At 37.0% G+C, this 21,365-nt stretch overlaps 2 protein-coding genes across 2 annotated transcripts; both read left to right on the top strand.

The window, feature by feature from the left end:
* Positions 1-6,006: 6,006 nt before the first annotated feature.
* Positions 6,007-7,005, top strand: LOC135720919 (olfactory receptor 52K2-like). Its single transcript, XM_065243023.2, has one exon. It carries the CDS (start codon positions 6,019-6,021, stop codon positions 7,003-7,005), a length of 987 nt encoding a protein of 328 aa, XP_065099095.2. The 5' UTR covers positions 6,007-6,018.
* Positions 7,006-11,439: 4,434 nt separating this feature from the next.
* On the top strand, positions 11,440-12,423 carry or55e1 (odorant receptor, family 55, subfamily E, member 1). The gene has a single exon (XM_065243024.2). The coding sequence runs from the start codon at positions 11,440-11,442 to the stop codon at positions 12,421-12,423; it is 984 nt and encodes a 327-aa protein (XP_065099096.1).
* The last annotated feature ends 8,942 nt before the right edge of the window (positions 12,424-21,365 follow it).

Genomic DNA, 21,365 nt, shown 5'->3' on the forward strand with positions numbered 1-21,365 from the left:
CGTAAATACTTCCAACCAGGAGAGGGCGCTAGGTTACGCGTATCCTCAGAGTAAGCATAGTCCCGTGTTTGGGCTTATGTGAAGAAGAGGTCTTCACAGAGTCCGAAAATGCCTCGGACACGGGTCGGGTACAATAATCCTGTCTTGGGTTATTTAAAATGAATGTGTTTTTGCCGAACGGACCCGCGAGAAGCCCTGAACTCTCCCATGTGTGTGTCAATGTGCTTTTCAAACCTCTCCTCTGTTTGCAAGAGCGCTTGCAACATTGTGTGGCCGGCGATAGGTTAATTTTCATTCAGACAGACATGTCAGATATTTTTAAATGTAAATTTTAGCGGTTACTTTGGTGTCATCGTCATATAAACAAATGGAGCAGCTCGCCAAATTTGTTGCGAGGCCACTGGGACTGCAGACTGCACACACGTCAGTTTACATTCGGGTCAGTGACGGGTCGTACTCGGGCCAGAATTGCTCTCAGATTTGAAGGGTAAAATACATTGTTATTAACATTTTTTATATATATATTTTGTTTTGAATTTATGTGTTATTTGTTTCAAATAATTTTGTTCTCTAAGGGCGGGATGAGAAACTCCTCTATACTAATTTAAAAGTGCCTTGCTTGTTACAGATGTTAAAGCAATGCAGTTAAGAAGTTTTATCTGAAATGCTAAGTTTTATAGTTAAAATCTTTAAAGACAGGTTAATTGTATATTGTAGTTTCTTAATAAAGGAAATTATGAATGATGTAAATTGTGCGTGTGGTTCTGGCCCCCTTGGTATAAAGGAGAAAATGCCCTTGGCATTATCAAAGTTGCCCATCCCTGAACTAGACAATGCAGGCAATGTGATTATATACATTTTAGTGAAGCAATCTTTTGTATTTACTTAAAACAACAGAAAACATGAATAAAAAATGAATGAAAAAAACCATCACAATAAAGGAAAACGTGAATCCCATACGAAACAAAACTTTATTCAAATATACTATATAGTACGGCAGTATGCGGTTTCGGATTCAGCCTTAGTGTAAATAAAGTGATATTTTCACTTTTTACACCTTTTAATTGCATTTATACAGTATGAGTCTGTCATTATGCACAATTGATCAAACTTTGAAGGAAGTTATAAGAATCCACCTCCTTGACTAATTCTAGGCATAAGATACCCCAAAAGATTAAATTAGCAAGGTACAACATACTGTATCAGCAACATGTCTTATAAATTAGCCATAGATATTCCTTATGTTGGTCAGCAGCTAGTAAAACAATCACTGTAGTTAGGTTGTAACTGATTTAAATATTTGAAATACATTATTTTATTAAACTATACAATAAGTTATATCTAGTGTTATCCAGTTAACATATTGTAATGAATAAAACCACCCAGTCTTACGAGGTTTCGTGATATAGTCGAATTTCCTAGTTTTTTCATGATCGTAATGTGATTATCACTTATTGGTTACTCAACTGCTTTTTCCTATTTTTAACCATTGTCACTTCGGTTTAGGGTTAGATTTGGTGCTTGCTTTAGAATGGGTAAAAAACATATTTGTCGTGGGTGCTCGCACGCACAAGCATGAAGCCTAATGAAGGGAAACACATTATTCGCTTCACGTCAGTGCCCAGGCACCAATGCAAGCGTGGTACACTGGCAAGGAGCAGAGCGAGACCTTCAGCCTATGTACAGGGGCTTAGCCCCAGACAGCCCCAGCCCACTTTATCCATATCCATCTATAAAAAATGATATTTGCTATGAGCAAGGTTTTTTCTTCAAAGCTTTAATTCACTGTGATTAAATGTATTAAATATATCAACGACATTGTGCAGCTGCAGCAAAGCAGGCAGACAAACTTAGATCAGAGCGCTAACATTAGCCGTTAGCCATGCAGATAATGGGCCCTATCTTGCACCCAGCGCAATTGACTTTGTCAGTGACGCATGTATCATTTCGTATTTTGCACCGGCGCCCAGCGGGTTTTTCCCTCCACAGACGCACGTCGACAAACTAGGGAATGAACTTGCGCTCCCTGGGCGGTTCAGCGCAAAAAAAGAGCCGTGTTCCGGCGCAAACCATCCCTGATGCTATTTTGCAGTTTCAAAAAACAATTGCGCCACTGACCAGAAAAAAAAGTTTAGAGTCAGTGGCGCGTTGTTCATTATGCTATTTTAAGGGCGCATGCTTGACCGTATAGCTTGCACAACGCGCATACACTTTGCATCTAATCTACACAGATGCAACAGTTATTTTTGCAAATCATAAATTGTTACACTAAAAATATTAATACACGAGATAAGGGGAATCATAGTGGTGAGCATTGTGGTGAAAGTTTTTATTTATTGTGTGGCTGCGTTAAAAAATTCTCATGCAAATAATGATTAAAATATTTTTATAAGTTTGTTGTGTGGCTGTATTACGTTTATTTTATGTAAATAATAATTTAAATGTTTTCATAAGAAACCTTAATGTATATGAACTTGATTTGTTAGTCTACTTTGGGGTTGGACCTTGCGTTTCTTGGGTCCGATTTCAAAGCCCCCAAACCCTTTCAGCGGTGAGGGTGGACGCAGCGATGTCCTCTGCTGGCGTCAAGTCCTGAGGCAGATCCACCTCCCGTTACACGGCGTGCCCGATTTATGCTGGCAAGCATGGGATTCCCCCGTACAAGGACGTCGGTCTCCTCGGCTGTGAACCGCTCCTGGCGTGCGCCTGGTAAATCCGTCATAATAATAGCAACCCGCCATGGAACTTGCGCCCTTGCGTTTAAAGGGAATGTTGGCTAGCGTTCTGATTGGTTTATTTGACGTTACGCCCAAACCACACCTATGAATAATGAACCAACTTCAGACCAACCCCTTATTGATTTGCGCCCGGCGCATGAGTTATTTCTCATGCCGGGAAAATAGCAACAGCGCCCAAGATCCGCCTACAAACTCACTTGCGCGTTGCGCTTCGCACTTGCGTTTCAGATCGTTAAAATAGGGCCCAATATATCAGTTGACGCTATTTAACAGTATTTACATCAAATAACTATAAATATACACTTTCACAGTAATAACAAAGGCACTGTAATAATGAACACTATGAAAAATGCATTTACAGTGGGGAGATTCAGCAAAATCATTTACACACCTGTGTTTCAACTCCAATCTCTCATTCATTTATACTGGAGTGAAGACTGCAGTGTTTAAAGCTAACTAATTTTACACATCTGAAAAGATTCAAGGCTTTTGACAAAACATTCGGGGCTTGAGCCCCAGAAGCCACCTGCTCTGCTTGATTGTTTTTGGAAAAAAAGCATATGACGGATGCACTATTACTTTGTATGTACTCAAGATTAAAGGCAGGATAGGCAGGAATTATCTAAAAAAACTTTTTTACAAATTTGTTTAAACTGTCTTTATATACCAATACATAAGTAAAATTTAAGTACTATGAAAAAGAGCGTGTCTGTACTTCTCACGTCATTTTCCATTCACTCCACCCCCTCCCTTCTGGGTTTCTTCTAAAGCCACGCCCCCAAAACACATGAATGCGCCAACAGGCTCTGCTGGGAGCAGCATTTACCTCAGACGAGCGGAGAGGAAGGAGCGCGGTGCATGTAGTAACATCATGTCATAATCACATGTAATAATACACCTAACTTTATCACTATGAATATAAACAAATAGGATGGCTTTTAGTACTCACTATTAAGCTAGCATATCGATACTGGTAAAGTTTAAAATATATTTTGTTTGATTCGGTAACAAAGAGCTAGTTATATTTAGAAGACAAAGCTAAAAACAGATTGCATTGATACAAGTTTTTTCATTACCATCAGTTACACTGTGATGAAGGTGAATTTCGTGGAAGATTCATAACAGGTGTTTTGCACGGAAGAGTTTCCATGATGAAAGCATTGTTGACTCTGATGAGGACTACACTACGGAGACAATACCGCTACCACATGGTCGACTCGAGGAAAAGCCACGCAATATTTACTCTCGTTTGATTTCTTCGTTTATTCCTTTTTTTGCCTTGTTTGCCTTTGCTGACTGCATATGCAGGTACTGTGAGTTCTGAATGCTCTTTCAATTGGCATGATTGTGTCACTTACAATATTGCCAAAGCATTATACATAAAACAAGAAACATGCGGTACTTTTGCTCTTCCTAGAGTGCCTCATGCATGTTCAAATCAATCGGGTGTGCGCAAGTGTGGGCAGATCCCGTAGCAACAGGGCAGGGGTGGTGCCATGTTCACGAGAGAGAGTGATTGTCACGCAAGCCAATCATTTGTTTCGTCCCGAATGGAAATAATTAGCTGTGTTTAAAACAGTCATGAAAGGTCTACACAGACACTCGAGTTTTATACTCTCTTTTTCAGAGTACTTACATTTTAATTATGTATTGGTATATAAAGACAGTTTAAACAAATTTGTAAAAACTTTTTTTAGATAATTCCTGCCTATCCTGTCTTTAAGATGAGTTTACCTGAAACTGTGTATGTTATGTCCCTTTCATGTTTTACTAACATTTTTCCATATAATCAAACATAATTACTAACCTGTTTTTGCCATCTTAACTCTCTTCTCTTCCCTTTTTTGGATCACTGGGATCTTTAAGTATTTCTCGTTGTAATGCTGGTTATCATTTTGTTTGACTACTTTCTTAATTTTTTCCAGAAGTGTTGTAATCTGTGTTGTTTCATTGTTCATCACGTGATATTTACCTCTAAAATGGCTGAGAAGTGCTCAGCCTGAACGAGACGCGATCGTGTGCATGATTATGCAGGCAGGCTACCTGTAAGTAAGTGAGGAAGAAAGCATTTTTATATTAACAGTTTTATGCACAAAATATGGGAAACGTTGTTACACATTATGATTCAGGGACATTGTTTTCCATGGCAATCCCGTATGAACCTGAAGAGTTGCAAACTTGTAACAGTATAGTGTATGTAGTTACAGACTGCTCAGAAAATAATAAAGCACAAACCATAAAATAATTGCTAACTACAGTAGTTTGCAAATTTTTTTTGTTTCCATTTTTTAATGGCTATTAAATAAGTATAATGTGTTATACTGGAGTGCTGGAGTAGCCTAGGAAGAAATCTGATGGTTCAGTATTTTACTTGCCAGTCAGAATTATGACATCACAAAAAAGTAATTCATTAATATAAAATACAAATAAAATAGGCCTAATCTATATTTGTTGTTTTTGACATGTGTAGCCTTTATAAATATGAAACCTAAGATTAAAGGTGCCAAAGAATGCATTGACATAATATGTTAATTGTTCTTTGATATTTACATAGAAGGTATGTGGCTTTATTATCCAGAAACGTTTTTACATGTACATTTACAACCCTAGGATTTGTAATTTGAATGAAATGGTCTATTTGTGCCGTATTTGAAAGGGTCATAAATAAAAAAGTTGACTTCTGCTCTAAGGCTCATGCCCATCCCCATCAATGTCGAAATCAAAACTACGCCCTTGCACAGGGGACCCATGGGAACGTAACATGGTATATTTACAGACCATAAAATGCATCAACCATTCATTTCATTCCGAGTTGCAGGACAGGGCATCATAACAGAAAATGAGCATAACAGAACTTTAAAAACGAGTGCATGATGTACATGTATCCATTTGTTGGCTGTCAAATCTGATCTGATTTGTGAAAGTGCCCAATGTTAATTGAAATTTTTACTCTAATTTTTTCTTTTTTTACTTTTTTGTAAATTTAGTTCATGGTATAACAAAAACAAACTGCCTTGGAATTAAGGTAAACTTATTTGTTACAAGAAGCATCATAATACATAATTATAATTCATATTATTTTTAAAGTGCATTGTACCTCTAGAATAACATAATGAATAATATCTTAAGAAGTCATTTACTGTACATCTTTATTCACTGTGAAATTAGTCATTTCTAACAGCATAACATTTATGTACTTAAGTATCTTATTTGGGCAACTTTGATCTCTCTTCTTACAGTTTTAGTTTTTATTTTTGTGTTTGTAAAGGGGTCAACTGCCATGAAGAATCTCTCTGCACAAAATATTTCATTCACAGACTTCAAACTGATTGGTTTCCAAAGCCTTGAAGAATGGAGGCCTTTTTTATTTATCCCTTTCTTTCTGATGTTTATATTGTCCATATCTGCAAATTCTACACTCATATATTTGATCGTATCTCAAAAGTCTCTGCATTCTCCTATGTATGTGCTAATAGGTCTTTTGTCAGCTGTGGACTTGATATTGCCTATATTGTTTGTACCCAACATGCTTCTTAGCCTATTATTTAATTGGAATGGGATATCTCTAACTGGTTGCTTGATACAAATGTTTGGCCTTCATTTTTTCGGGGCATTTCAGTCTACTTTGCTTTTATGGATGGCAATTGACCGTTACTTTGCTATATGCAAACCTCTTTATTATAATAAATACATGGAATTCTCTAACTTTCTAAAGTTTGTTGTCGTGCCAGTAATAAGAAATGCAGTCTTAGTAATATCTGTGGTTGCCCTGGCTGGAAAACTGTCATTTTGTGTAACAAATATAATCGATCACTGTTTTTGTGAACACATGGCATTGGTTCTGCTGGCATGTGGAGATATATCCATTAATAATTTAGTAGGACTTTTAACTGCTTTTCTTATACCAACAGCAGATTGTATTCTAGTTACTGCCTCCTATGCTGTGATTTTTGCCTCTGTGTTCAGATCTGGTAAAGCCCATAGGAAAGCCATTAATACCTGCATTACTCACCTGATTGTTATGTCAGTTACTTTGACTTTGGCCCTGACTGCATTTCTATCCTACAGAATAAAAAATAAATTTTCTCCTAATAGTAACGTATTTGTGAGCACAATGTATATACTTTTTCCAAGTTGTTTTAACCCGATTGTTTATGGTGTAAGAACAAAAGAAATTAGACAAACATTTCTAAAGTTCATAAACAATTTAAAGGTCTTACCTTTATCCAAGGAAACAACAGATGTTACTCTCAATAGAACACAATAAAATTATCAGCTAAATACTACGAAAATGTATAGCATTTAAAAAAAAGGCTATAACATTGGTAAAATTATCCAAGGCAGCTTGATCTGCATTGTGATTACTGAAATGTGTAAAGTACTATATTATTAAATGCAAACAAACTATAAACGATTGTTGCATTTTTTGTGCATTGGTTAAAAACATTTCAATGCATGTTTTAATGTTTGTTAATAGTTGAATACCCTGACGTGTGGCTCACAATCCTGGAGAGTTTCAAGAATGGATGAAATTTTAATGTATTTTTATTAAGACTTTGAATACATATTATATTTGTTTATTAGAATAAATGTATTTAAACACATGAAACAGCAAATGCATCTCATTATTCTGTATAAATGTATTTGTTATAATAAAAGAGACACTGATTGATATTTGAGCTAAAACAGCAAATAATGTAATACAATAACAACTGTATTTGTACTCACTAGCATTGAAGATGATTACAATTGTAAAATATATATATTCATTGTTCATGTTAGCTAATGTCATAAAGTAGTCTAATAGTATTTGTTTAGCAAATCTTGTCACCCTTGCAATTTTTTTTTACAAAAAGCCACTAGGTTTTATACCATATAATCTGTAACTTTGCCTGTAATTGTAGGATACTTACAATTATATTAAAAAATATATAAAGGACATATTAAAATAGTAAACAATTAAAAAAGTTTTGAGTAAGCAGTTGATGCAATGTAAGCTGATGACATACACTGTTATATCATTTATCACTTAATAATAAGGGGTCAAGTCGAATTAACCCAGCTAAAAGATAATTGGGCCCGTAGTGATGTCCACTGTGTCTCTTGGTCCACTCAAGCTTTAGGTCTGCGCCCCCTTGAGTGCTACTAAGCATGTTTACTAGCAAGATAGTACACTTGACTCCTTATTATAGCAAGAAAAAACGTAAGGGCCTCTGAGATGGTCCAACCAAATTAACAAAGGACTTTCATTATTTAGATCCAACTAAGAGTTGCTGAAATTTATTCCCAAGGGAATCTGAAGTGACCTCATCCCTTTTCTTTTTAGTGACTCACGATGTATCTGAAAACAAAGCCTCAGAAAAAATATTCTTAGTATTTTTGTCTTGTTTTCAGTAAAAATATCTAAAAATTCTTAAATTAAGTTGCTTTTTCTTGATGAGCGAAACGACTGCAGAAAATAAATCTGGTTTGTAGACCAAAAATATTAAATTTAAGTGATTTTGTGCATAAAACAAGCAAAAAAATCTTTAACATTTTGCTTAAGCACTAAATTAAAAAGAAACATTCTAGAAAAATTTGCGCACCCCATTGGGAGATTTTTTTTGCTTGTTTTATGCACAAAATCACTTAAATTTGCTATTTTTCATCAAGAAAAATAATCCTAATTTAAGAATTTTTTGAATTAGTTCAATCGTTAGTTTTTATCTCTGAAGTGGATAGGGTCCACGAACTGTTTGGTTACAAACATTCCTCAAAATATCTTCCTTTGTGTTCATCAGAAGAAAGAAACTTATGCGGGTTTCTAACAACATGAGAGTGAGTAAATGATGACAGAATTGAAAGTATCTGCATGTAATTATGCTTTTAACCCTAAACCCACTGATAACCCTTAACCTAAACAAACAACACACATGTACACAATGTATTAATTGCTTGTGTCTTATACAAGAATGCTTACACAAGAATTAAAGACACATATTATAAGGTGGGACTGTGACAGGCATACAAATATGGAGTCATTATCTGTGAAATTTATACATTACAAAATATACATGTACAACCCCAAATCAGAAAAAGTTGGGACACTGGAGAAATTGTGAGTAAAAAAGGAATGGAATAATTTACAAATCTCATAAACTTATATTTTATTCACAATAGAATATAGATAACATATCAAATGTTGAAAGTGAGAGATTTTGAAATGTCATGCCAAATATTGGCTCATTTTGGATTTCATGAGAGCTACACATTCCAAAAAAAGTTGGGACAGGTAGCAATAAGAGGCCAGAAAATTTAAATGTACATATAAAGAAACAGCTGGATGAGGACCAATGTTTAGGAATGGTAATGTTGTCCCATTCTTGTCTAAAACAGGCTTCTAATTGCTCAACTGTCTTAGGTCTTCTTTGTCGCATCTTCCTCTTTATGATGCACCAAATGTTTTCTATGGGTGACAGATCTGGACTGCAGGCTGGTCATTTTAGTATTCAGATCCTTCTTCTATGCAGTCTTGACGTTGTAATTGATGCAGTATGTGGTCTGGCATTGTCATGTTGGAAAATGCAAGGTCTTCCCTGAAAGAGACATCTAAATGGGAGCATATGTTGCTCTAAAACTTGGATAAACCTTTCAGCATTGATGATGCCTTTCCAGATGTGTAAGCTGCCCATGCCACACGCACTCATGCAACCCCAAACCATCAGAGATGCAGGTTTCTGAAATGAGCGCTAATAACATCTTGGGTTGTCATTGTCCTGTTTAGTCTGGATGAAATGGCATCCCAGTTTTCCAAAAAGAACTTCAAATTTTGATTCGTCTGACCACAGAACAGTTTTCACTTTGCCACAGTCCATTTTAAATGAGCCTTGGCCCATAGAAAACGCCTGTGCTTCTGGGTCATGTTTAGATATGGCTTCTTGTTTGACCTATAGAGTTTTAGCTGGCAACGGCGAATGGCACGGTGGATTGTGTTTACCGACAATGTTTTCTGGAAGTATTCCTGAGCCCATGTTGTGATTTCCATTACAGTAGCATTCCTGTATGTGATGAAGTGCCGTCTAAGGGCCCGAAGATCACGGGCATCAAGTATGGTTTTCCAGCCTTGACCCTTACGCACAGAGATTGTTCCAGATTCTCTGAATCTTTGGATGATATTATGCACTGTAGATGATGATAACTTCAAACTCTTTGCAATTTTTCTCTGAGAAACTCAGAAAACTATTTTTCGCCGCAGCATTTGGGGAGTTGGTGATTCTCTGCCCATCTTGACTTCTGAGAGACACTGCCACTCTGACAGGCTTTTTTATACCCAATCATGTTGCCAATTGACCTAATAAATTGCAAATTAGTCTTCCAGCTGTTCCTTATGTGTACATATACATTTTCTGGCCTCTTATTGCTACCTGTCCCAACTTTTTTGGAATGTGTAGCTCTCATGAAATCCAAAATGAGCCAATATTTGGCATGACATTTCAAAATGTCTCACTTTCAACATTTGATTTGTTATCTATATTCTACTGTGAATAAAATATAAGTTTATGAGATTAGTAAATTATTCCGTTCCTTTTTTACTCACAATTTTTACAGTGTCCCAACTTTTTCTGATTTGGGGTTGTACAACAGTTTTGTATATATGTCAACAACACTGAAAAAAAATGATTAATTCAATTTACTAAATGTTTTTACGGTAAGTGGTTGCAATAAATTTATTTAAGCTACATTTAAACAAAAAGATTAGTAAAGTAAAATAAAATAAAAAACTTTTGTTTAAATGTAGCTTAAATAAATTGATTGCAACCACTTACCTTAAAAAAATTTAGTACATTGAATTAATCATTTTTTTCAGTGAATCAAGTTCAGTATTTTCTTATCAATTTGAGTCTGTGTCTTGGCACCTTAGCTAATTATTCTCTAGCATTTAGGCTAACTATAAACAATTAGAAATACAAGCCACAGCTGAACTAATGAACACAAACAAAACCGAGCAAGTAATTGCTTCATTCTTCCTGGAACAAACTTGTTTGAATGAATGCAATGCAGTCATTATAATGTATATGGGGTCGGCAGTTGTATAGGTAGTTTAATTGTTCCTTTGGGAGCAGAGTTTAAACTCAGAGTATATATGCTCCTATTCAAATGGCTTTAGTTGTTAACGGTGGCCCTGCTCTACAGGCGAATGTCCAAACAACAGAGAAACCAAGAAACTCAAGCAGGTATGACACAGCACACAGTCAAAGTTTCATTTTCAAAATATTTTTGTCATAATATAACTTTATGTTTTTATGTTAACTATACTGAGGAGCACTTTTGCCGTTTATTTGAAAATTACACCATTAAAAAAATGTATCTGCCTTTTCAAGTTAAACTGTTGAAGTCATTTTAACTTGCTATTTTACATTTTCACTACACTTTATGTTGCTATAACTCATAAAAACAAGCTCAAATGCTTAACCTAATCTAATTTAAAGCATAGTCAATATGTAAAATAGTAAGTTCACTAGTTTAACTTTCAATTTTTGTTAGGTATTTTGTATTTTGCAATATAAAAATATATTGCCATAACAGTGCCGAAGATTATGCTTGGCGGGACTTTGAATGATGTTGCATTTGCTGTAATTATTGCAAACAGTCACACATTCATTGCTGGGTTATTTTGTCCTTATCCTACTAAACAGGTTGCAGCAACCACATTTAAAGTGCCATGATTGAGGAACTTCTAGGAGCAAACATCTCGCATACAGAGTTTCTTTTAGTGGGATTTCCAGAAGTCTACAAATACAGGCGTCTACTTTTCCTGCCGTTTTTTCTAATTTACATTTTGGTGGTGGTGGGAAATTCTTTGCTACTTTTTGTAATCAGAAATACAGAGAGTCTTCACAGTCCAATGTACATACTAGTGTCTGCCTTGGCAGTTGTCGACATCATTGTTCCCACTGCCATCATTCCAGCAATGCTTCTTGGCTTTCTCTTTGACTTGAATGAGATATCTTTATCCGGATGTTTGACGCAAATGTTTGTAACTCACTTCTTTTCCTCTGTAGAATCCACCATACTTTTGGCCATGGCTTTAGATCGCTTTGTAGCCATTTGCAAGCCATTACACTATACCGAAATCATGAACTCGTCCATGTTTCTGAAACTGCTTGTGTTCACATTGATCAGGAGTGGCACTATAATGTTCGCTCTGGTTGCTTTGGCTGCATCTTTGTCTTTTTGTGGATCGAACGTCATCCATCATTGCTACTGTGACCACATGGCTCTTGTTAGTCTGGCGTGTGATTCAATAGCCAAAAATAATGCAATGGGACTCGCTGTGATCATCTGTTTTGTGGGAATTGACATATCTGTGATTTTCTTCTCCTATGTAAAAATCTTGCATGTTGTGTTGGGGGCCGCCGCAGGAGAGGATCGATGGAAAGCCTTTCATACCTGTGGTACACACTTAATGGTTATGATGTGCTTTTACTTTGTGGGTAGCATTACTTTTTTGTCACGAAACCTTCACATTCCGATTCCAATTGATGTAAATACGTTTCTGGGTGTTATGTATATAGTTTTCCCTGCAAGTGTCAATCCGATTATTTATGGTGTACGGACAAAAGAAATAAGGAATGCTTTAGTGAAAATGTTAAAACTAAATATGAATAGAGTTTCCATTATAAAAGTTTCATCTATAAAGATCTGAGTTCCAGATTGGTTGCTATGTCTAGCCAGTGATCTCAACCAATGAAACAGAAATGTTGGCTGCCCTGAAATGTTGTTCGGTAATACGTCCATAACAGTGATCTTAACATTTAACCATATTATTATATTATTTATACTTTATTTGTTTTTGTGTCTTAACACAATTATTATGAGAAGACTGTTATCACTGATTTTTCTGTACAGATCATTTTGTAAAACAATCAAAACTTTGATACTTGATGCATATACAGTGTATACAATGTAATGCTTTTTTGAAGAAAATTCTGAGTAAAATCAAAGAAATCAAAGAAACGATGTGGTTGTAGTAAATACTGCAGAATAAGCATTTTTTCCTAATAACATAAGGTTGTTTATTCAATTCTATATTGGTGTGGACCATTATACTTGCTGGTAAAACACAAAAACAATTGTTCTGTTAGTTGCTTCATTAAAATCTGAAAGGTTGAAGAACGTATATAAATCCAGCTCTCTTCACAAGTATGACATGTTTTAAATCCTTTTACCCTTATACCCATATAGTAAAAACAAGAAAATGAATAATAATTATATGCACTTAACCCACACCCCAATTCTAACCATATAAAAAATACATGGTAATGTTAATTATTATTACTCAGTACTTAAACATATAATTACACTTTAACACTTTAACATGGACACTGTAAAATAACGTGTAACCAAAAGTATAAAAGGTTAAATAATTTGATTTAACTATAATTTATATTTAACTACTTACTATAGTAACTATAGTAGTTACTACAGTAGTTACTGTAGTAACAGAAAACTATGATTTTTACAACCAACCCTAAAACCTTATATTAAATACATGATGTTAACTGAGTTGATATTACTCAGTACTTATTTGTGCAATTACTGTACACTGTAACAAGGATACCTTAAAAAAAAGTTAAAGCAACATTTTTATTTATTCTCTTTTGATCTTGACTCATTCTAACCACAGAAAGCATCTTTTAAATAAGTAGCTTAGTGTGTGATGTAGATGAATGGACTGTCGCCTCTATTATATGTGTTTGAGACCCATGAGAACATGCCATAATAATATTAATCTATTATCATGAGACCTCCTATACATTGCAGTGTTTGTTTATGATGAGAGGAAACAGCTTAATGTGTTGAAAACGTATTATCTTGATGCCTTGGCAACATTCACCCCATGCAAACGGAGTCTGAGTCAAAAAGTAAAACAGTTTAAATGAGCTTAGGGATCATGTGTGATCCCTGAAGTTATCAAGTGGTCAAAGCCGGCCACTCATATAAGCAACCCAAAGGTAATTAAATCATCTACAGTACAGAGATCCTCAGTGTTAATGAAGAGAAATTAATTGACCTGTGGCCGGTTGCATAAAACTTTAAGACCAGTCTTAAAAGTTAGTCATGATTTTTTTTCTTCAAGACTGATCATAACTGTTTTAAGTATGTTACATAGAAAGGTAGATTGGTCTAATTTAAATCCAAATAATTAGACTGATTAGCTCTAACTAATTGCTAGTTAGTCAAAATCATTCTTAAGACACAGTCTTAACGTCATAGCTATGTTTCTGCAACTGGCCACTGGGGTGCATTTCCCGCACAATGAGGTAACTCTCTGCATAACTACCACTGTATGATGCATTAACTCTTTCACCGCCAGCGTTTTTTTAAAAAGTAGCCAGCCAGCGTTTTTCATGATGTTCACCAAAGTTTAATGCCTTCCAGAAAATGATCTTCTTTAAATATATAAACATACAATATACCAAATGAAAGAACAGACCCTCTGCTTCCAAAAAAAAACAAAAAAAAAAACGTTTCATCCTACCTTTAGTGGTTCTTTTGTGATCAGCTTTTGAATATGGGTAGGTTTCTGCAAAAACACCACATTTTGAGCAAAAAGCAGAGATAATTCAATTTTTGTGACGGACTTTTCATAGAGATCCCATTCAGAGCGATGTTTAAAACAGACACGGACATGCAGCCGCTTGCCTTAGGGCAATACTTCCGGGTTTAAAAAGTTGCGGATTATAGCGGTATTGCGGAAAGACGGAAAATCTCGTCATTGACGGGGAAGCGTTTTCTCTTAATTGACGAGATATCTCGTCAATGGCGGTGAAAGAGTTAATGGAGAAAATAAAACTTGGTTCCTGAAAACTTAGTAACACTGTTGCACATTTGTCATTGGAACCCTGTTGTTCAAACAACATAGTTGATGACGTCACATAAATGTTGCAGTGTGCTGTAATAGCATCTACTAATAAATCTATTTACAGTTTTTCTCTATTGCTTGAACACTTTTAACTATGCTTCATATTCTCAAAACAGTAAACACAAATCCATAACGTCTCACCCAATTCCCTAAACATCCTATTTCCAGATCAAAATAAAGCTGTGGAGACGGAACTGCAGACTTTGATGACTTCGCTTGTTTTTGTTTCATCCTTTGTGCGGTTAAAAGCTGCATGTTATAGTACTGCAATAGCGTACATGCACAAGAGGCAAGTTATTATTAAAGCAATAGCGAAGACGTCTCATTTCAAGAGGTGTGGGTCCAGATTACATCAAGACGCCGAAAACAGAGATGGAAGTAAACAAACTTGTCGCTAGATTCTACGAGACACACAGTATGCCGCAGTCTTTAGGTGCAATAGACTGCACATATATCGAGGTCAAAAGACCTTTGTGTAATTCCACAGATTTTATAAACAGGAAGGAAAAACATTCTTTGAATGTACAAGCATAGTGTGACCACAAGTACTGTTTCATGGACGTTGTGGTGAGGTGGCCAGGCAGTGTACATGATGCACACATATTTGCTAATTCACAGCTAAGTGATGACCTTAAAGATGGGACTATTCCATCATGCCCTAAACAGCTGTTGGAGGATGAGGAACCTGTCCCCGTTTTTATCATCGGTGATCCAGCTTATCCTCTTATGCCATATCTAATGAAAGAATACCCCAATGGCGGCGTTACCCCACAAGAGCAGTACTACGGGCTATCACTTTGCAGGGCACGTATGGTTATTGAATGCGCATTTGGACAGCATTTTTTTATTTCACTCTGATCATGGTTTCATTAAATAAATGCTCTTTCCAAGTATGTTTTGTACAGTAACCATAAGATCAATTTTTCTCATGGTCTTGCTAGATTCAGGTCTGAGTTCATTTGGCAAGACCATGGCAGTCCTGTGTTCTGTGTGGGGACACGTGAAGTCATATTATGTGGGGCTTCTATGTGTTCCCAGTGTCTTGTCACTGTCATGGTCTTGTCAGACCTCTGTGTTAGATTCAGGTCTGATTTCAGGGCAAGACCATGGCAGTACTGTGTTTTGTGTGGGGACATGTGGAGTATCATTGTATGCTTTGGCCACATGTTCCCAGTGTCTTGTCACTTTTACCCCACTCCCTTATGTGCTCTTGTCCTGATTATGTAATCATTTGCACCTGTTCCCCATTTGAGTTCCCCACATCTCGTCTTCTGTCTTGTGCTCGTTCGGTCGTCAAGATTCAGTGTGTTTGGTTCACGTCATTTCCGTGTTACCTGAATCTAGTCCTCAGAGTTTCTGTTATTTTGTATTCAGTGTTTGTTCCTGGTTCTGTTATTTACATCATCATTTATCACCTGTTTTACCCCCTCGTGGGTTTTTGTGTTTGTGCTTTAAATAAACCTTCGGTTTATTTTACAGTTGTCTGCGTTTGGGTTCTCTCCATTATTTCTACCGTGACAATTTTAAGTGTTTAGTAGCCAAATGCAGTGACTATAACACATTTTCTATCTATTCTTTGAGCTGTAATAAAAATAAAAGTATACATAGACTATGTACAAACGTCCATTTTATTGTATGAAATACATAGTTTTGGGGCATGTCACTCCACATGGTTTCAGCTGGAAGTGGCGACTAACATGTTAAGTTGTTACACTTAAAGCAACAGGGTAAAAATCACAATTGTTCACATGCAATGCACAAAATAAAACTTAAGAAAAGATGTATTTACACATGCGTACAGTAAGTACAAACACAAAATTACACCAAAACACACCAGATGACTGCCTAAATACAAATACAAGATTAAATCAAAACTCAGATTGATCCTCCCCAGAATGATTTGCACAGTTCAAAGTACAGCAAAACCACACGCCCGTGTCCACTTTTACGACCAGAGTCAACCGCTTGACGATAACAGTGTCTTATGGCCTTCAGTTTTTGGCAACGTGAGCTCTGAACACAAAAAATAACCCAGTTGTAAATGTAGCCCATGCACCTTGCATCTCACTGCATCTCACACTGTATGGTGGTTTGATCAATAAAACGTGACATATATTTGGCCTTGAGCATTTATTATGATTTAGGCAATATACCTGAAGATATGACATTCCTGATATTTTTTAAAGTTATGGTAAAACAAATATGATGCAAATTTTGTCCATATCTCTTCATACCTATATACTTAATATGACAGCTGACTTTCACATATGGCCAAGATCCATTGCTATTTGGGAATCTATGTTGTGTAGGTGTACGTTTTAGCCGATTCATGGTACATATAACTGGATTAAAATATAACTTATGACACTGATGTTCAGCTATGTAAAGTTTAAAAACAAGATGGAACAGATGGCATAACAAGGCTGTTTAGCTCTAATGCTTTCAGTCCCAGTGCTTTTTGCAACAAAACAAAATTTATACGGTTAATAATTATACATTAAAGATACCCATTGGAGTGTTCGTTTTCGACGACATTGCCAAAACAAAAGTTGATTAGTTTGTATCGTGTACGTCAGTGGCGAACCGTGGGTACTTCAGCTGGGCCTTCAAAATATGCAATGAAGTGCAAATGCCTCTCCATCCATAATACTAGGCTATTCGTATTTCGTTAAATCATACAGTGAACGTGTAAAAATTCTGAGCACGCAAAGTTAAATTACAGAATGGGCATTGTCTGCCTTTAAATGCAGTTTTAAAGTTTAAAATTACTTTAATCTAACTGATAAACACAATCACAGACTCTGCTGCTCTGTAATGACAGGGGCTCTGTAAATTTGCATTTAACAAGCATAAATTATGTTCTTTAATTTATTTTTTGGAAATATATATTTAGCTGTAGGATACCTTGTTAGTCTTTTTCATAAGGGAAAATATAGCACCCTGCGTTCTCAGTGCACCTCCTTGTGGCTTATAACTGTTGTTATAAGATATCCAGGGCTCGCAAAATCGCTAGCCCGAGCCCCGAGGGCTACCAAAATGTATCTCCGCCCTGCCCATCGAGTATAGGAGGAAAAAATATTTGAATGTTTTCGCATTCTCTCAGATTTAGTTAGGAAATTATATTGTATGTAATTCGGCGTCGTCTGTTAGTCATTACTATCCTCACGTAACAAGTGAAACTGTCAGGAAGTAAAAGTATAATTAAACCCTTTATTTTACTCGTGTTCGCGTCATATGCACAGTCTCCTTTGCACGCGCTTCTCCCGACTGTGCTCTTCACGAGTACGCGCTTAAGTTATTTCGTTTTTACCTCAGCCCTATCAAGCTAACCACAACGTCAATCACGTTTTACGCCATTTACCTCAACCACTCTCACCGCAGAGATTCGGGGCACTAGACTGTATTAATATTAACGGTCTATGATCTTCGTCTTTGGTGTTCAACGCCTGCTCGCATCCAGTTTGTTGCATGCTTAGGACTTCATGAAGGCTTACAATGTTTTGTTTTTTACCCGCCCCCTTGAAATCAAAACGTGATTGGTCGATTTGCCCGTCACTCTCCACACCAAAACACATAGCTTGGCCTTCCCTGGGATTCATGAAGTCCTAACCAATGAATGAGCCAGATAACCGGGCCTTAATAGAGACAGACGATTCTGATTGGATTAGATGTTTTCATGACATGAACCTGACAGTAAGCTTAACGTTAGAACAGATGAGAGAAAATATTAAATGTATTGTATTAAATTGAATTAAATAGAAATTTTAAAATGTAAAAACATATTTTTATTGAATACTATATTATTTATAATAAAAAATCGAATTTTTTTAGGCCTTCTCTGAAGGCGTAGAAGGCCCTGAAGGTTCCCCACTACGTAGGCTGAAGACTGCGCAGAGTTCACACTACAGAATATAAAAAATACTAATATACATGAACAGAAATAAGATATTACCCGTTTTAATTTTTTTTAAATCAAAACATTGTGGCAATGATAACACATAACTATGGTAATCTCTTCCTTATTATGTGGATAGTCCTTTCCCGTCACCATGGCTTCCTTCGGACATGGATAGTGCTCCTTCATGACCCCCAATCGACATTTTCAACAGCTATGATCACCTCGTAATCGTTTGTTATTTAAAAGGCGTTCTAACTGAATCTGTGTGTTGATTTTTGAAATGTGTTTTCAAACAAACTGAGCGTAGTTAACTCCTCCCCCTCCCTTCCGTGCTTTCATGAACGCGCCCAAACCCAACCCCCCAATCCCTCTTGGCATTTATTGGCTGGAACACTTTGCTTTGTTTCATGGTGCAGGTTTGGCCACTGTGTTTATATTGAAGTTTGTAGAGCCTGGGCTGTCTACAGAGATCGCGTTTTTTTACAGTTTGATCAGCGGACAGGCAGCAAGCAGATAGTGAGGTGATGTTTGCTGTATGTAACAAAAAATGTTTTATGGTCTAAAATGCGTGAATTCGCTTAGAGCGCCTTTAAGTAACAATTCTACCTCATCGTCTGTCCAAACCAATGCGTCCTTGCTTCTCCTCGCCGCCATGGTAACTGTCATCACAACTTCATCTTCTTCTTCTTATTGCCGGCTCGCATGCCTAAACGTTGCATTAACGCCCCCTACTGCAGCAAAGTGAATTACACTTTTCTGTATGTGCATGCCCAGTGTTCATTAAAGCGGTGACGACCGTGACAAGCGCTGTGTAGTGTGGACGCAAATTCTTTTCGAGACGACTGAAAAGCATGAGTATAGACGTGGGTCATTTTTGCTCTAAAGGACCGTTTTAAAACGCAAATGCTCAAATGTAAACAGGGCCTAAGAGGGATATTATCCACCAAGCTGGACCAAGTAAATGTGTTATCTCTGCCAGAGAAAGGGGCCATAAAGTATATCCCTCCCTCCTAAAGAGTCAGTCTTTTTGGGTTCTACAGCCAGCACTTCATATTTTCCAAGAAGAATGGAGGGCTGAGGTTCTTGACATCTGAACTGTTCTCAAAGAAAATTCAGGTTTAGAATGCTGACAGTTATTATTATTGTGGTCAGTACCAGATTTGAGGTTTGGTAAAGCGTGCCATTATTGTGTACCTCCATGTGGCCTACAGTAGCACTCTGCCCTTGCAACTTTTACAAAATGAATGGATACAGCCCTTGCTCCATCAAGAGTTCAGGGGATCCGAATTTTAGATTACATGGATGATTGGCTTTGATTTATCTTACAAGATGCCGATTCGTCATTGAGATGTTAATATTGGTTGTTGAAATGTCAGGGGCAGTATGGGACTCGTTAATAATGCAGGCAAGTCTGTCTCCTCTGTGAGTCCAATTGATACTGGCAAAAATATCCAGGACAGAGGTTGAGACTTGGGGAATAGAGACTCCACCCAGGGATTGTGAAGCAAAATTTCGGAGAGATAGGGTTCAGCAGGGGTAGACCTGTTCACATCCTAAGAGGCAACCCACTGCCAGTTATGGTTTCTCTGACTTGTTATGGTGCAGGCATGGCTGAGGTGGCACCTGTATGGTTTTCCCTGACTTACTCTGTTTTCAGGAGTGTAAAAGAAAGTTCACCTACAAGGTATAAGTCTAATTCTGGTAGCCCTTTGTCTACAGATGCGGTAGAGACCATTCTGCAAGCTCCATTCACCAGAAAACTTTATACATTAAATGGGGGATTTTCACTCTTTGGTGTAGTCATAGACATATCATTTCAATTAACTACCCAGTGGCTTCAGTTCTGGAATTCCTTCAAGGCCGTTTTTCATCAGGTCTTGCACCCTCTACTTTAAAGGTTTATACTGCAGCTATTTTACCCTTTCACATACCTCTATTTGAGGACTCCTTAGGGAAGCACCATCTGGTTCTGCCTGCCGCTTTGAGGATGAGGCCTCCATATACAGTGGTGTGATAAAGTGTTGGTCCGCCCCCAGATTTCTTGTGTTATTGCATATTTGTCACATTTTAAATCATCATTCAAATTTAAATAATAGTCAAAGATAACACAAGTATACAAAACATACAGTTTTTAAATGAAGGTTTTTATTGTAAAAAAAAAAAAATCCAAAACGACATGGCCCTGTGTGAAAAAGTGCTTTAAAATGTATACACCTTTAAAATGTTTTATTATTGGAGTCGGATAAAACAAAGAGGTAAGAGACCATTTGAGAAGGAAGGAATAGATTCAAGCTCCCAAATTTACGTTAATCTGAGAAGTGGAGTTCTGGATAATGTTCAGCTTCTGCAGCTTTTAGGGCGCACTCACACTATCCAAACCAAACAGCGCCGCGGCCGGGTTGCAGAGGTGGGATGTGGATAGTGGTTCACTTGGGCTCAGGCGCGGAAGGCTGTGGTGTGAGTGCATTCGAGCCTGAGCGCGGTTCAAAAGGTGAAGATGTCAGTTGTGCGACCACTCACCTTCATTTGCCTTTGTAAAAACCGTTTAATGCGCACAGCAGGGTTACGTGAATGTCCGAGCTGCACACGTGACAGATCAACTAAGCAATATGATAACGTGAGAGGGCTGTCTGTCAAACAACTCAGAATAAAACACACAGACTTGACATAACGGTGGGTTCCAGTGTTAAGAGAGAGCTTTACTTCCTGCTTTTTTCAAAAAATCACATCCTAATGACGAAAGAGCGCCCGGACTCGGATCGATAAAAGTACAGTGTGAGTCCGTGCATCTGGGGGAGTAGGGAGGGGTGACAATCGCGCTGGG

The sequence above is a fragment of the Paramisgurnus dabryanus genome, chromosome 8 (genome assembly GCF_030506205.2).
Source record: "Paramisgurnus dabryanus chromosome 8, PD_genome_1.1, whole genome shotgun sequence".
In the NCBI taxonomy this organism is placed as follows: domain Eukaryota; kingdom Metazoa; phylum Chordata; class Actinopteri; order Cypriniformes; family Cobitidae; genus Paramisgurnus; species Paramisgurnus dabryanus.

Bases quoted from the DNA above. Each gene is read 5' to 3' on its own strand.
- LOC135720919 (XM_065243023.2), top strand. From the start codon at position 6,019: ATGAAGAATCTCTCTGCACAAAATATTTCATTCACAGACTTCAAACTG.
- or55e1 (XM_065243024.2), top strand. From the start codon at position 11,440: ATGATTGAGGAACTTCTAGGAGCAAACATCTCGCATACAGAGTTTCTT.